The following is a 17,454-nucleotide window of genomic DNA, read 5'->3' as shown; positions in this document are numbered from 1 at the left end:
GTTGTCATTGGACTTTGTGTCCTTCAGAAATACTACCTTGCTTCTAAAAGGAAAAAAAAAAAAAAAAAGAGGGAAAGAATAGGATGGGGAAGAGATAATCTAGAAGCAGAAACGATCAACAGTCCTGCAGCATCAGGAGTCACCTGTGCTAGGAACTGGAGGACAATTCCTCAGACTCCAAAGTGAGAAATAGGAATAACTAGTTTTCTTTTACAATCAGGAAATGTAGGATGGGCTAATGAATGGAAAACTTTGAATATCAGGTCAATCTTCCTGGCAGGGAGTTAAATCTTAACTCTCTGTTCGCCTTCCACAAGAGATGAGAATATTCTAAATTTCACCAAACTCTGTATTCCTTTCCTTAACATGGAAGAGTTATGGTTCACTGTGGGTGTAGAATCAAATAATAATAGAATCATAGAATGCTTTGGGTTGGAAGGGACCTTAAAAATCATCTAGTTCCAACCCCCCCGCCATGGGCAGGGACACCTTCCACTAGACCAGGTTGCTCAAAGCCCCATCCAACCTGGCCTTGGACACTGCCAGGGATGGGGCAGCCACAACTTCTCTGGGCAACCTGTTCCAGTGCCTCACCACCCTCACAGTGAAGAATTTCTTTCTGTGGTGAATGGAGTTAAATCCAGTTGGCAGCCAGTCACAAGTGGTGTTCCCCAGTGCTCAGTATTGGGGCCAGTTCTCTTTAATATCTTTATCAATGATCTGGGTGAGGGGATTGAGTGCATCCTCAGTAAGTTTGTGGATGACACCAAGCTGGGAGGGAGGGTTGATCTGCTAGAGGGTAGGAAGGCTCTACAGAGGGATCTGGACAGGCTGGATCGATGGGCCGAGGCCAATTGTATGAGGTTCAACAAGGCCAAGTGCCAGGTCTTGCACTTGGGTCACAACAACCCCATGCAGCACTACACACTTGGGGAAGAGTGGCTGGAAAGCTGCCCGGCAGAAAAGGACCTGGGGGTGCTGGTCGACAGCTGGTTGGATATGAGCCAGCAGTGTGCCCAGGTGGCCAAGAAGGCCAATGGCATCCTGATCTGCATCAGAAATAGTGTGGCCAGCAGGACTAGGGAAGGGATTATCCCCCTGTACTCGCCACAGGTAAGGCCACACCTTGAATACTCCATTCAGTTTTGGGCCCCTCACTACAAGAAAGACATTGAGGGGCTGGAGCGTGTCCAGAGAAGGGCAACAAAGCTGGTGAAGGGTCCAGAGCACAAGTCTTATGAGGAGCAGCTGGGGGAACTGGGGTTGTTTAGCCTGGAGAAGAGGAGGCTGAGGGGAGACCTTATCGCTCTCTACAACTACCTGAAAGGAGGTTGTAGCAAGGTGGCTGCTGGACGAGAGGAAATGGCCTCAAGTTGTGCCAGGGGAGGTTTAGATTGGGTATTAGGAAAAATTTCTTCACTGAAAGGGTTGTCAAGCATTGGAACAGGCTGCCCAGGGAAGTGGTGGTGTCACCATCCCTGGAGGTGTTCAAAAAATGTGTAGGTGAGGTGCTTCAGGACATGGTTTAGTGGGCATGTTGGTGTTGTGTTGATGGTTGGACTCGATCTTAGGGGTCTTCTCCAACGTAAACGATTCTATGATTCTTCCTAATATCTAATCTAAATCTGCCCTCTTTCAGTGTAAAGCCATTACCCCTTGTCCTATCACTACATGCCTTTGTAAAAAGTCCCTCTCCAGCTTTCCTGTAGGCCCCCTTTGGGTACTGGAAAGCTGCTATAAGGTCTCCCCGGAGCCTTCTCTTCTCCAGGCTGAACAACCCCAACTCTCCCAGCCTGCCTTCATAGGAGAGGTGCTCCAGCCACCTGATCATCTTGGTGTGCCTCCTCTGGACCCGCTCCAACAGGTCTATGTCTTTCTTACACTGGGGGCCCCAGAGCTGGATGCAGTACTCCAGGTGGGGTCTCATGAGAGCAGAGCAGAGGGGGAGCATCACCTCCCTCGATGTGCGGGTCACACTTCTTTTAATGCAGCCCGGGATACAGTTGGCTTTCTGGGCTGCAAATGTACATTGCTGGGTCATGTTGAGCTTCTCATCAACCAACAACCCCAAGTCCTTCTCCACAGGGCTGCTCTCAATCCACTCATCACCCTGCCTGCATTTGTGCTTGGGATTGCCCCAACCCACCTGCAGGACCTTGCGCTTGGCCTTGTTGAACTTCTTAAGGTTGGCATGGGCCCACTTCTCCAGCCTGTCAAGGTCCCTCTGGATGGCATCCCTTCCCTCCAGTGTGTTGACTGCACCACACAGCTTGGTGCTGGCAAATTTGCTGAGGGTGCATTCAATCCCACTGTCCATGTCGCTGACAAAGGAATATGTTGATGTATCTTTATTCCATGTAATTTTTTCTTATATAGACAAGTATCTGATGCTGGGATCATGTATCAGATGTTTTTGACCACTAGTGGTACTACAAATTACCACAGTAGGTATAACAATAGGATTTTATGTTCATCGTGCTTATTGGAGAAGTACTTGAATGGAAACGATGGACGACTCAGTGGAAAATGGGGTTATTAATTTGAGGAATAGATCTATAGGAATTGCTCTCATCGCAGAGATCCTTTGACCTACAAGTTGCAATGTTCACTTCAAACAGTACTTCTTGTTTTGAAACTGTGCTCTTGATGGTTGTTATGAAGAAGACCTGGCAAACAACATTATTGCCAAAAAATTAACCTGGAGAGAGACAATTTTTTTTTACCATGAAAGCACAGCAATGCTGACCTGGTCATAATAACGCCTTTGGGATCTTCTCATCTTCTCAAATATTTCTGTGAACTTCAGCAATTGGGATAGTATAGCTCAAGGATATGCTTAATGTGGTCAGATCTTTGTGGAAGCCAACAGGTGTCGTAACTGCAGCATTACAACTGTGCTTAATTGGTGGGGATTTACGGGTAGATTTTCAAGCAAACACATTTTAATCTGTCATTTCCACTTAGTTAAGGTGGATAATGATCTTTTCATTTACATGAACAGAATATAAATTGCAGAGCCTTTGAGAACGTTGCAAGGTGCAAGCCTTGTTAACTGTCATGATGTGTGTTGTCTACAGGAGCTTTTTAAGTTAGCGAGAGGATACCTTTTTCTTTTTTTTTTTTTCTTTTAATCCTTTTACGAGATGACATTCTGATAACTGGGTGGTATTAGATCTCACTTCCTGCTCTTTATGTATATGAGAAAGCAATTCAGATCACAGACTGCATTCCCAAAGAAGCTTCTGTCATGTTGATGCTACAGCTGGTGCTTTTATCCCTTGCCCCTTTCTCATACTCACCCCTTGGCATACACTCTGCCCTTGCCACCACCCTCATAGTGAAAATCAGCAGAATTTCACTTTGGGAGGCTTCATTTTACCTAGTATTAGCCACATCCAAGTTAGACGCCTTATGACATTACTCCTATAGGCTGCTTACCTAGTCAATACAGAGATGGACCCCATCTCTGGTGATTCACCCCACCTGAAAGCGTGTGCCTAAGCTAACTGATATGAACCATGGGCTGGAGATGCTTATTATTCTATTCTTGCTTGTATTCTTTTACTCTGAGTTATAATAGTTCCATTTCTTCTTTATGCAGTCTTTTGGAGGAGGTGATTTTTAAAAAAAACCTATATTTTGCCTTCAAGACTATTTTTCCACAGGTACAGATATTTAAATAATTTTACATTTTTTTGTCAGTAGTGCTCCTAGCAGCTATTGTTGCTTCCAAATGATGATCATTTCTTTCTGATCTCCATTTTATTGCAAAGATGCACAAACATTTGGCACAAGTTCAGTTTCTAAAACAGTCTGGTGACATCAGTAGAATTGTACCGGGGTGAACTTAGGCAAGTAGGCTTACTTGGAAGTAACACCAGAAAAAAATTTGGCCCTGGATGTTTCAACTCAAGCTTTATTCACCTAAGGTCTTCTGGAAGTTTGCACTGAATCCATTTTAAGAGAAATGTAGTTGCATAATTCTATTATTTTCATGGCATTTTAATGCAATGTTCTGGATAAAGGTTGTCATTGCCAATGGAATATAAAAAATAAGTTACAACTGAGCAAATAATTTAGCTGATTAATTTATCCTCTTTGCCTCACAGAATGTCCATAAACACAGAGCAGTTTTCTCAAATGGTTTTGCTATTTATCCTAGATGACTTTTTTAAGTTAACCTCTGCCTCCACATACTCTTTGCGAATGATTTTACAGTTAACTTAACTGTGTTGAATATTACAAAGGAGAGTTGATGGTTACAGCTTATATCACAATGAAAGAGGCTGTGCCAAGTAATATCGCCTTACATTTTTTAAGGCTTAATTATGTGTGCTAAAGCAGTTATTACTGCCCAGCTGACAGGCAATAGCTTAAGTCATACTAACTGAGTTTCAGTCCAGATCCTTAATTGTGATTGATCAAGTAAATTATACATGCATTTAGATGTTTTACTATGCTCAATGAGTCAGAAAGCATAGACAGTACTTTTAGGTGATGCATTAGACAAGTATTTGCCCTACTGATGTCAGATACAGAAAATCCTGTGGTAGATTAGAAAGTCCTGTTTTAAATTAAGTTAGTTAGCCAAGATCATTCAGATCTTTTCCATTCTTCCCGTTTAATGGTTCCTCACCTGGAGCACCAGTTCTGATCCTTTCTGTTCTTCCTGATCGATGGTGCGTCCCTCTTGGCAGGAAAATGAACCACTGACCCGATACAGAGCGGCTTAGCGGTCAAAGTGAGGAGGGGATACCTCCCCAAACGACCACCGAAGACCGCCCGAGACCCCCCCCCGCGCGTGCGGAGGAGGCATCCGATGTGTCATGGTTACGTAATCCTATGCATATGCATTAGATAGTTTGAATATGTACCAGGTAGGAGTAGTTTAATAAATTAGATGCAATTGTTACTGTAGAAAAGGGATGCACCTGATGAATCTGGTGTGCTTGATTTGTGGAAAGTCCACCGAGCACCCTGCACAGAATAAAGCAATATCTGTCCTGTGTGTGTGAGTTTGGTCTATTGCACACCAGGTAATGGATCCACTTTTAGGACAATACTATGATGAATGGACAAATTCAAACACTTAAAAAATTAGTGAACATTTTGTTCCTGAGCTGAAGTTTGTTAGGGTCATATCCACAGCTTTTTAAAAGTACTTAGGTGTCTAAAGCTGCACGTGTGTAGCTAGGGTCATTTGTAGAAGCTCTTAACTGTCAGGAAATCAGCAGAAGTTAGCGCCTATGTGGTTGCCTGCATCATTAGGAGGCAAAATCTGGTGCCTGGGGATGGTTGGGTGACCAAATAAGACTCTTCAGAGTGAGTTTGCTCAAAACTGTTTTCTCAATTGGGAACCCTAAAATGGAAAACTACTAAGATCATCAGATTCTTTAGGGGAAAAAAAATATCCTTGAGCTCTGGAGATAGTTTGTAAAGTTCAGAGATTTGCATGCCCTTCCAAGCCCATGTCAGTATTGTATCCCTCTCTACTTCAGTGTGAGTAGGACTAGGCCCTTTTTAATGACATTCTGTCAATTTAGAGGAAACCATCCTGAAATGTGAACTTTCGTAGTCTTGAGAGGTCTATGAAGTGCTACTGTATAGCAAGCAGGAGGTGAGGCTATAGACAATGTAGCCATGAAGCAAACTGGTAGAAAATCTGTAGGGATGTGCTGTCTTTGAATATTTTAAGTAGCAAAGCACAACATAGTCTATCCAACTGTAAATCAGTTCATCTCTCTTTCCATTGTGCCTGGATAATCACAGACAGATTAATGCTAACAAAAGCTGAAACTGTCCCAGTTTGGAATTACCAGTAGCTGAGGAACCACCACGCTCTAACGTGCAACATGCCATAAAAGATGTACTGAAGCTTGCCATGTAGGACGTCACAGAGTATGGGGACATTGTGTAGAGAATATGTGAAAGATAACTGAGAAAGAGAAACTTTGCTGACAAATAGATTTGTGGTATGGGGATCCACATTGCCACTAAAAATCTTTTAGGGGTTTGTTCCAGAAGAGGTTGGAAACCACAGCACTTTAGGGTATGTTATACATCTGTGGCATAGCTCTCTCAAAGGGACCGTATATATAAACTCTGTCTCTGTGACTCTCCTTTTGTGAGCTTTAGGGATCTCACAGCATGCTAAAAGCCCAGAAATTTGCAATCCCCCTTCCAAGCCAGACAATGGGCCTGTGGCCTCACCAACAATGTATGACTGCAGAAGCGCTGGCTTGAGCCCATCTCCAAATTGGACTGGGAAGAGTTGGATCCTGTCGTTTTGCTTTTTATTCTAATGTTTGTATCCTCTTCACACAGCTTTCCTTATGACTGGCTTTTATTTAGCCCTCAAGCTTAACATTTGGAACTTCTATTTGTTGGGTTTTTTCATCATCTCAGAAAATAATGTTGATTCTTCCAGTAAGCATCTTTCTTTTGTGTTTTGTTTCATTTTCTGTTCTATATGCGTTCTTATCCAGTAGCTTATTGAAACAACTGAAGCAATTAAAGCAACCGAGTAACTAACATCTGGTATGTGTTTGCTTACTCTCTTATACTCTCTCCAGGGCAAGAAGTGTGTGCTTTGGAATGGTTAGCAGTTTGTTATGTTATATATGAATACTTGTTGTTTACAAAAGATCAAAGAAGTTAATGTTGCACTTCAAGTTGAGAGTTGCAAAGTATGTGGTAGCTCTGTGTTCTTAGGATGTTCATGACACAGGCTTTGGCGCTCCAGGAAAACATTATTTCCAGCTGAGCACAGTTTTACCCTTGAGTAAAAAAGTTGACTGAGTGAGTAAAGGGTTCCCTTGAGTAGAGAGCATGTTGTGCTGAGACAGAAGTTGTCATCTGTGGTCTTTGCCCTGTGGCTGGAGTCACTTGTTTAAATGCCACAAATTGTTCTGATGGTGCCAGGCACAACAATGTCCTGGTCCATGGCTCAGGGATCAAGGTCCCTGCAAGCCGAACAAGACATTCTTCAGATCATTAAGCTCCTCTTGACATAGTTATCATGAAACTTTCCTGTACGTCCTTGACTTAATCTAAAAACCACTTAATAGTAGTATTATAGCAGGTTCTGGATCATGGCCTTCCTAAACAAGATCCATTTTCTCTCTGTATCTTGCACAAATTATGACTACAGTGCCCTCAAAACAAAGCAGTAAATTGTTGCTCTCTAAATTTATTATACAGAGCAATTACATGCAGGCGCCATTATGAATATCATCTGCATAATCAATATGGTTTTATATTATTGTCTCAACAGTAAGTCAGAGTGTAGTGTCCCAAGGATTTGCTGAGCACTAAGTTCTTGCTTTAGTTATTTCTGAGTAAAACTTGCTTAGTTTTTGTTAGGGTCAGAAGCACCCCCAGATAATCTGACATCTTGCCTGGTTTTATAGTACTGGCTTACATTGCTAGTGCTCTCATCTTAATGAATTGTTGAAAGTGAAGTAGAGATTTTACTCACCAGAATTAATCAATAAGTTGAGTCTTTTTGGTTTTGAATATACTTTGACCTCCAGTCCATGAGATTTTTTTTTTTTTTTAATTTTTAGTGTTGTAAAATACAGCTTGGCTCTAGATCATGAGTGAAGTGTGGTACTGTTTACCAGCTGAGTCCTGCTGCCCTTCATCTGTGAGTAGAGATCAGTGCTTTTATTTTATGTCTTAATCTTTCCTAAAAGCTGAGCCTTGGGAAATGCCTGGAGCAACTGTGTCTTACAGTCATTCTGTTAGCTAGTAAATACCTGTCTTCAGACTACATTTTAAGGTGTAAAATCACTTCTATGTACACAGTTTATCATGCCATAAAAACTGACTATTCTCTGTCTTACTTAGTTAGAAAGAAGTATGTCTCATACAGCGCTTTCCCCACCCCCCTATGTCTTAGCAGAACAAGAACTTTATCTTGACTGTATGGCAGGCTAGGCACACAGTGAAATTAATGTTTCAAACTAATTTGGATTTGAGATAAGTTGTTTAAAGGGAGTTGTAATGTGTCCAGAAAAAGAAATGCTTCTTCCCATTTCTCAAAATAACATTTTTCTTTCACTATATAAATAAGGCTCACTCTGGATAGAGATCTGTTTTTGCAGAATTAATTACCAGAACAAACACATAGTTTCAGCATCTTCTGGGCCTAGCTGTTCATGTGTTATACATGTCAGTAGTTGTTATACAAAGGGAGATTACTATAAGATTTTCAGTAGCTTTAGTTGGAATGAGTCCCATGGAGAAGCAGAATACGTGAGGTTTATAGCATCAAACCCTGTGTTCCTACTTGTATGAAGGACTACCAAAAAATAATACAAGGAAAATAGTAAGAAACAATTGCACTGAGTAGTGATGTTTGTGACAAACCTAAAGAAACCCTTGTGTGTTGTTGGAAGTTAAAGGCGAGGCGAGTGAGAAGATCATGGCTTAGAAAGTCCTTTGTAACCTCCCCCTAAACAGAAAAATGGATCTTTATTAAAACTTGATGTGCCTTAACTCGTGCCCTGAAACCCTGCCACCAGAGGCTCCCAGTGATCTATTTCTCTGTTCTCACCCTGTCTTGAAGGCACTGGAGTGGCAAGAAGGCAACAGAAGTCTTTTCCTTCATGGCAGCTGCAGGGAGTTGCTGGTCCTCTAAACAGTAGGTGTTCTCCATCACAGAGAAAATAAGTCATTGCAGATGATTAGAGATACTACAAAACAGTCTTAGCTGGAGGGATTCAACTTCTGGCTGATAAACTCTTCAGCTCTCTGGGCAGTTTGGTGCTTTCCCTCCCAGCGTGGATCTGTATCCCCATTTCCTTCTCCTCTCCTTGGCATTTAATCAGAAGTTTGAATCCAGTTTTTAAGGCTTTTCCCATTTCCATCTTTTGCTATAATCAACAAGTGACAAGGACAACATTGCGTATGAGGGTTGACCCTACTGTGAAGCAGGATGGGGTTGTCTCCCTTCAGGTTTTGCTGGAATAAAAGGAGGTTGGGAGCTCTGCAGCAGAGTGGGTCCCTCCAAGGCAAGCAGACTTGCTGGATCCTCCCATCTGGGATGATATACTTGGGATCAGTAGCTGGAAAATTGCTCTACCTCCGCGATGCAACCAGTTCAGTCAGTTTGTTTTAAAAATGATGAGGAAGTCAGTTCCGGATTAGATAGTGGTGCCTAAGAAGTTGCATAGCAAGTTACTTCAGGTGACTGATGGAGCTGTAGCTAGCAGTGGTGGAAATGAAGACTTATCTCGGTTCAGGGTATTCCCATTTGATTCATATCAAGAGGTCAATTCAGCTCCGTCGAGTCTTCCCTTGTCTACAAGACCCCATGGCTCTAGTCTTTTATTTGAAGCTACGGAAAGAAAACACTTGCTGTCTTTACAAATTCAGGGAGTGGAGCTATATGGCTGGAAAGAACTAGTCATTAATACAAGTACCTGAGGCTGAATGAAAGCTGAATTGTTCTAGCTGACAGTGAATAAAGATTGTGGGGTAGAGTTATCTTTTTCTTTTGCCTGCTACTTGTTCTGGTGGTGTAAAGTAGGGCTTACCCTTGAGGCCCAGTGTCCCAGCCATCCACTCTGGCACTTACTGAAGTCTACAGTGACTCCTGTTTGAGGAAAATGCCCAGGTTTCCTTTATGCAAAGCGGTGCTGGTGCTCCTCTCTCAGGCTGACCTACAGGAGGGATGCAGCCATGCAGCCATGGTGCACACCCTACAAACAGGGAAATAGACATAATCTTAATGACCTTTGTTAACTGAGTGAGGAGACCTTGAGAAGCAACAAAAATATTCAAACTCTAACATATCCCAGCTTTGACTCATAACTGGTGCTAATGCAGGAAGCACTGAAAGATGGACAGGTATAGAAATTACTGTCTGTTCCTCAAGTAGGTTGCCCAAGCCATTAAAGAGCACCAAAGCAATTTCTTTGCATGATACGAGTCCATCTGTTAGGACTGGAGAATTACAATGCTCTCTTGTCACATTTAAAATTCAGTGACTTCCATATTAAATTGAAGTAAATTAGCTTAGTATACATCAATTAATGTTTAAGTGTCAGAGATATAAAAAAAAATTGCTCTCCTTATGATCAGAAGTTATATATAATCTTGACAAGTGTAAGAACTTCCAATTTTGGCTTGAAGATGACTGTTCCTTAGAAGGAAAGCAAGAGTTAAGTTCTCCTGAAAAAGTTAACTTATTGGCTAGTAACTATATCTGCCTTTTTGAATTCAGTTTCAGCTGTATGATTTAACTTACAGTAAAATATGAAAACACTGAAATGTCCTTCTGTCTATCTGCAGGTATCCACACTTACTTACTAAGGTGAATTTTCTGTGGAATTTCCATCTCTGGAAGCTCCTCTTTCCAGAAATGGCATTTCAACACCAACTTCTCAGCATTACCATAGTGGTTGTGGCTATACCATGGCAGAATAGGAATTGCTTCTGGAACTGACCAAAGTCGTAAGAGGGTTGTGACACTCCAGGTGAGTAGGAAGGCAGGTAGAAAAATACCTTCAGGGAGTGCAGATACTGAAATAAGTACTAGACAAAACTCCAGAGTCAGGAATTGGAAAGCTTCAAATGTGCATTTGATGTTTTCAAGAATACAGAATGCTCTTCTGTGGATGAGTCTAGAAAGAAATTAATTGATATGACAACAGAAGTAATTGCAGTCCACATTCAAGCAGATAATGTTGAAAGTAGTGGATTACAAATTGCAACATCATACAAATCAATACAACTCTACTGAAACCATAATTGAGACACCTGCCTTAAGCTTTGTCCTAAATATTTTGATGGATTGACAATTTTTCTGTCTTTAAGCTAAAGATTTTTTATGTCACTGAAGTAAACTTATTTCTTGACTATTAATTTCAATGGGATAGTAGAACAGAAACTGATTTATTGATGAATTAGACATTCTGCCTCCACACTAGAAAAAATTAAGGAGAGCTAAACCAGAACCTATTTCTTTCAAATTTGCTAAAGCTGTGTTAAACTATCAAACTGACTTAAACCTACTTCTGTGAACTGCTGAATAATGGTATTCATAATTTCATTTCTTTTTTGTTATAGCATTTCACAGTAACCTTGGATGGAAAAAAGAATGTGTCACAAGAGCAAAACTGATTTAAATGCTCTAACAATATCTTATGTTCTTTTCAGGTTCAATGTAATCTCTTTGGGCACCAGCAGTAGAACTTGTCTGTTCAAAATGGTTTATGGTGAATTTTTCCACAGACCTGGCAAAGATGCAGAACTTATCAATTTGAATGTGGGTGGCTTTAAGCAATCAGTGGACCAGAGCACCTTGCTCCGATTTCCCCATACCAGACTTGGGAAACTTCTCAAATGCCATTCAGAAGAGGCTATTCTAGAACTGTGTGATGATTATAGTGTTGCAGAAAAGGAATATTACTTCGACAGGAATCCTTCATTGTTCCGATACGTTCTGAATTTTTACTATACAGGTAAACTTCATGTCATGGAAGAACTTTGTGTCTTTTCCTTCTGCCAGGAAATAGAGTACTGGGGGATAAATGAGCTGTTTATTGATTCCTGCTGCAGCAATCTGTACCAAGAGAGGAAAGAAGAAGGTCCTGAGAAAGACTGGGATCAGAAGAGCAATGACAGAAGTATAGACTCCTCTAATGAAGAGTCATCCATATTTGACAAAGAGCTGGAAAAGTTTGACAATCTGTGTTTTGGTGAAATAAGAAAGAAGATCTGGGTCAGAATGGAAAATCCTGCATACTGCTTGTCTGCCAAGTTAATTGCCGTGTCGTCCCTGAGTGTTGTCCTGGCATCAATCGTGGCCATGTGCATTCACAGCATGCCAGAGTTTCAAAAGCTGGATGCCAATGACAGGGAGATTGAAGACCCTGTTTTGGAAGCTGTGGAGATTACGTGCATCATCTGGTTCACTGCTGAGCTAGTGATCAGGCTCATCACTGCTCCAAGTCAAAAGAAGTTCTGGAAGAAACCACTGAATATCATCGATTTTGTCTCTATTATCCCATTTTATGCCACGCTGGCTGTGGACACGAAGGAAGAAGAAAGTGAAGATATTGAAAATATGGGGAAAGTGGTTCAAATCCTGCGGTTAATGAGGATATTTCGCATCCTGAAACTGGCCAGGCACTCCGTAGGACTGCGGTCTTTAGGTGCCACTTTGAGACATAGCTATCAGGAAGTTGGACTCCTGCTTTTGTTTTTGTCTGTTGGGATTTCTATTTTTTCAGTGCTCGTCTACTCAGTGGAGAAGGATGATGACTCATCAGAACTGCACAGCATCCCTGTTTGCTGGTGGTGGGCAACCATCAGCATGACCACTGTTGGTTATGGGGACACTTACCCGGTCACGCTTGCTGGAAAGCTGCTTGGCACCCTATGCATCATCTGTGGGATACTAGTGGTAGCACTTCCAATCACCATTATTTTCAATAAGTTTTCTAAGTACTATCAAAAACAAAAAGATATTGATCCAGACCAATGCAACAATGATCGCAAAGAGAAATGTAATGACCTACCTTATTTTAACATTAGGGATATTTATGCAAAAAAGATGCACTCCTTCATTTCTAGCCTTTCTTCAGTAGGAATTGTAGTCAGTGACCAAGATTCAACAGATGCGTCCAGCATCCAAGATATGGAGGATGCTTATAACACAACATCTTTAGAGAATGGTACAGGAAAATGAGTTGAATCACGTTCTCTTCCCTTTATTTCTTTTCTGATTCTTGGTAAATGTGGACTTACAAATTTCAGTGAATTTATTAAGAGCAGTTAATTCTCAGGGTACTTAACTCTCAGCCATATTTGGACATTCTTTGCTCTGAGGATGCCATAAAAGCTTCATTGTTTATATGAGGCTTTAAAATATGCCTCATATGGTGGTTTAGTTTTTTACACAACTAATGTTATGCATTTTTGGGGAGAAAAAGTCAGGAAAACAGTTTTAAATGTGAGATCAGTGTTTGCTTGGTTTTGTGGTTGGGGTTTTTTTTCATTATTGGTTGTTTTTTCCCCTGCAGAAATCTGATAGCTTATACAGAATCTGCTTTTATAATTTGCTGCTCTTCAGGTAGAAATATATTACAAATATGTAAGAACTATTGCACAAGTCAGTGAAGTTTTTACCTGCAAATACACCAGGAAAAAGAAGGAATTATGTACATGTAAAACTGTGCTCACTAACACATTTATGTAATCTTGGAGTTGGGAACCCATTTTCTAAGGTGGGGCAGAAAATACATCGTTACATATTGTTTTTACTCCATGGAAGCATAATATTTATGAATTTCTTTCCAAAAGCACAATACATTTTTAGTTTGTTAAAATAAATTTATCCCATTGTGCCTATATTTTTCCCAGTGTCCAGCATGGCCAAGCTCTATCAGGTCTTAAAGGGTCTAAATCATGAGTCCCAGGATGAAGTGCCTGGTGTAGGCAGGACAGGAGCTTATTGTACCATTTAGCCACCTCTTCTGCCATTGCGCACCTGAGGAATTCTGGTGTCTGGAGAGGATCCTGCTGTGATTAACACCACCCCGGTGGCTTCCCCAGAGGCTTTGTTTTGTGGGCACTGAAGCAAACATCTGTGGTGGTCTTTAGAAGTTATTGCTCCATGCTGTCAGCGCTGCTCCTTTGCTGGAGGTTACTGCCTCGGTGGTAGGAGCAAATGCGAGCAGCATCTCGGCTGCGCTGGTTCTCAGTCCAGGGCTGTAATACCAAACAACGGAGATGTGTGGACATGCTCTCTTCTACCATATATCGCCCATCAGAGATGTAGGGTGGGCACTGCGCGTGGGCACGCATATATGAAACTATTTCAGCTCCTTTTTCTAAAGCTCATCTGTTGGTGATGGCAGCTTTCCTGGTTTGTACTATGGGCTGGAGCAGTGCTCATTGCCTGGCAGTGCTGCAGCTCTGTGTGTTCCTCTCCTCTCCAGGGGCTTCTTACACAGCCAGCTAATCCTGCTCTGGTTCAGACTGGATCTTCTAGGGCTATTTAAAAAGAAAGCTAGCCCTTGAACCTAGCATAAAGGAGTGCTGGAGAAACTCGAGGACCTTATACAAGTCCATAGTGTTTCTGAACACTCATTTTCTTTCACTTGTCTAGTGACTAAATTAGATGCTGGGCAATGGAGAATCAAAGATACTGTGATGTTGATATTTTCCTTAAAGAGAGGCTTCACTTTTTTTTTTTTTTTTTTTTTTTAACTTATTATTTTGCCAAATGCTGAAGCCCTTACTGCCCTGAGTTTCTACTCAGGCAGGTCAAACTCAGTAGGAGTCGACTTCAAGACTGAGTAAAACCAGAAGTTGGCAATTGATTTTAGCCTCTGCAGAGGGTTGATTTTTTAAGTGTCTGCCAGGTTTTCTATTGCAAAATACATTAAGTAAGTAGCTGAGGTGCACTTATATTTACTGAGGCACAGAGCTCTAATGTCTTACTGAGATGGAGAAACAAAAAAGAACAGGATGGATCAACCTATACCTCGGAAAGAGGTGTCCCTCAGGACTGCTGTGCACCAATATAGTGACATGGGACTTAGAATATTTTGAGCTTTGGAGAAACTTCAAAATTTGGCTTATTACTTGCTGAGTGTTGTAAGTGTATGTGATGCTTCACAGATAACTAAGGTTAATTCATCCCATAGTTAGTGCAGGAATACCAAAAGGGAAAGTTAGCCTAAATGTGTTTTGTTCTTACTGAACAATTAACATTTCAAAGATGCAATGACATAAAACATTAAATAGTTATGTGCATATGAATCTAATAAGAACCAGCAGAATAACAACATAAATATTACTCTCTGTCCAAATAAACTGTCTTGGTAGTCTCCGTATAAAGACATATTATATTGCCACTGAAGTTCAAAAGCAATGAAAAATACTGTCATGCACAAAACCTGCAAGAAATTTGTATTAAATAGTTGAAAAAAACCTGCTACTGAAAAATCTCATTTTATATTTGTCAGGCATTACCCAAGGATCACACAGTATAAAACTTTTTGTATTAAATTTTACTGACTGGTAATTTGTCATAAAATTGATCAAACGCATGAATCAATCTTAAGGCTGTGACACTGTTTAAGTTCCTCTGACTTTTTTTATGCATAGATACAGCTTGCAGCAAAGTGAGGCATGTCTTTTGGAACATATCAGAAGGTAAAGTACATATCCATGTATCATGCAGTATGTTATTTTGATTCCGTGATGAGATCTCAGCTTTTTTTCAAATCAGTTGTATCTTTAAAAATGGCTTTGTTGTTTTCTGTTCCCTTTGCTGGAATAAATCCAGCACTTGGTTTCATATAGGTGTAACTGGGAGCAGGATGTGAGCTGTGTTTCATGCCAAAAGATACTCCCCTCAAGGCAGAACTGCAGTCCTGTAACATGCACTGGTACTAGAGAGTGTCACAAGTCTTCAGTGCCAGAAGAAAGCATATGAGAGCAAATACTGAGATACTGCATGTTCTTCCTGCTAGTAAAAGTTTTTAGTAGAAGAATTTACTACTAAGAAATAACTGCAAGAGGGGATTGTTTCTTATTTAATTTGTCTTCTTCCATGGTCTACAGTTCCATATTATCAATATGTAATATCAGTGTCAACAGAAGGTAGGTTGTCTATTGGTTTTGTATTCCCGAACCACATGTGTTTCCCTTTAAAAACGCTCCCTAAATTCTCTCCACCCAGCTGCTCTGTTTCAGACACCAAAGCATAGAAAGGGTTACTGTTCAGATATGCATCCCATTTTGTATGGGAGAGATTTGTTGATCTTTATACAAAACAGTTGACTGGCATGTTATTAGTTTCTTTGTCTTGATGGCAAATGCTTCTCTTTCGATAACCCAGTATTTCCAGCGTAGCATCCGTATTTGCAGCATTTGTCCCTGTTGTAGCATGGGAAGACACCACTGCACCACACTGCAGTTCCCTGTTTTGAGTAGCTTCCAACTGGCAGGGGGTATGGCCCAACTGCCCACAGCTTGTGCCTTGCTGAGAGCAGGCTCTGTCACTGCCACCGTTTTTTGGTGTGTGTCAGAAGAGGGAAAAGGCCAGTGTAGAGGAATGAGAAAAGAGAAACGGGAGAAGGTAGGAAGCTGTCAGTCAAAAGGGATGACGGAAAAGCCTGCGAGGACCTTAGAAGAAAGGAAAAGAGAAAGAAGTTGCCAGAAAGAGTCCTCACTTGTCTTCATTTTATTTCCTCTTTTTTCCACCAGTGCTTTTCTTCCCTTTCCTCCCCTGCTGCCTCACATCCCCTCCCGCTACCACCCTGGCCTCCCTTCCCACCCAGCCTGTGGTCCAGCAGTCCTGTTTCTGTCCCAGAACGAGGGTCTTTCTGAGTCCAGAAACTCATGTTTCACCCACCTGGACGGCAGCAGGCAGAACTTAGTAGGGATGAAATTAGTGAGCACTCCTGCTATCTATATAAGCAGTCATTAACACACTTATGGGCTGTGTTTTTTTGCAAGAAAAGTCACAGTGTGGCTCAAATCAATGAGCGTAAATGTGAGCTAAATAAAATGGCACATCTGCGTCAGCCCTGTAAACGAAATATCACTTATGGGTTAGGTAGGAATTAGTGTCAGGCACCATAATGTGAAATATTACCATTTAAAAGCAGACTCCGTGCTGATTCCCATGCAAACGGGTTGCTGTCAGGGAATGCTGAGAGTATCAGGCAGATTTGACTGGCAAAGGCAGTACACGGGCTTATGGTGTGCCAAGGGTTCCTGACAGGCTGCTGTGTATTAATACATTTATTCATTTCCACACATCCTAACATCTAGTGCAAGTGACAGAAAACCACTAAGCTGTGGAGAGTTTCTCTAATATTTTTTGATTAGCTGACAGTGTTTGTGAAGCTGCTAATACCTCTTCATCCAAAAGAGGACATTTCTCAAACAAAATCAGAATAACCCTGTGCTAGATGTGCAATTTGTGGCTGATAGCAGTAGCTCGGTCGCAGTTGGTAAATGTTGCTGTCTGGTGCTCTATAGCTGCAGTGCTGTTGCTTGTATTTCTGAAATGTTTATGCTCTGTCAATCAAGAGACAGCAGATGCCATTAAAACCATCTCAGCACTTTCCCACTGCACAATAATTGCGGCATCTCTTCTAAGCACAGCAAAATGTCGTGACTTGCTGAGACCTCTTTTTTAATTTCTTGTGTAGTGTAGTTAATTTTTCATGATGAGCCTATGGTCCAAGCACAATCTAGCAGAAGAAAAAGTCACTGCGTATCTCTAGACAAGTTACACAACTTTGTTACTGCCTTCCACTCTGGGCATTGCCCTCCCACCCCCTGGCACAACTAAGGTGGTACAAGGAGTGGTAATTCACTGCGGTACAGGCTGATAGCTGTTACAGGTAGTTAAGGAGTAAAAGGCAGAGCTCCTGAGGGGTGGATATAGTTTATATGTAATTGTACATATGACCTCTGGGCATA

At 41.4% G+C, this 17,454-nt stretch overlaps 1 protein-coding gene across 1 annotated transcript; it reads left to right on the top strand.

Annotated features, from left to right (window-relative positions):
- Positions 1-11,166: 11,166 nt before the first annotated feature.
- On the top strand, positions 11,167-12,697 carry KCNS3 (potassium voltage-gated channel, delayed-rectifier, subfamily S, member 3). Its single transcript, XM_010566643.1, has one exon. It carries the CDS (start codon positions 11,213-11,215, stop codon positions 12,695-12,697), a length of 1,485 nt encoding a protein of 494 aa, XP_010564945.1. The 5' UTR covers positions 11,167-11,212.
- Positions 12,698-17,454: the final 4,757 nt, after the last annotated feature.

This window comes from Haliaeetus leucocephalus, unplaced genomic scaffold (genome assembly GCF_000737465.1).
Source record: "Haliaeetus leucocephalus isolate CR32 unplaced genomic scaffold, Haliaeetus_leucocephalus-4.0 Scaffold217, whole genome shotgun sequence".
Taxonomy (NCBI): domain Eukaryota; kingdom Metazoa; phylum Chordata; class Aves; order Accipitriformes; family Accipitridae; genus Haliaeetus; species Haliaeetus leucocephalus.
This window is presented reverse-complemented; position numbering and strand designations above follow the sequence as displayed.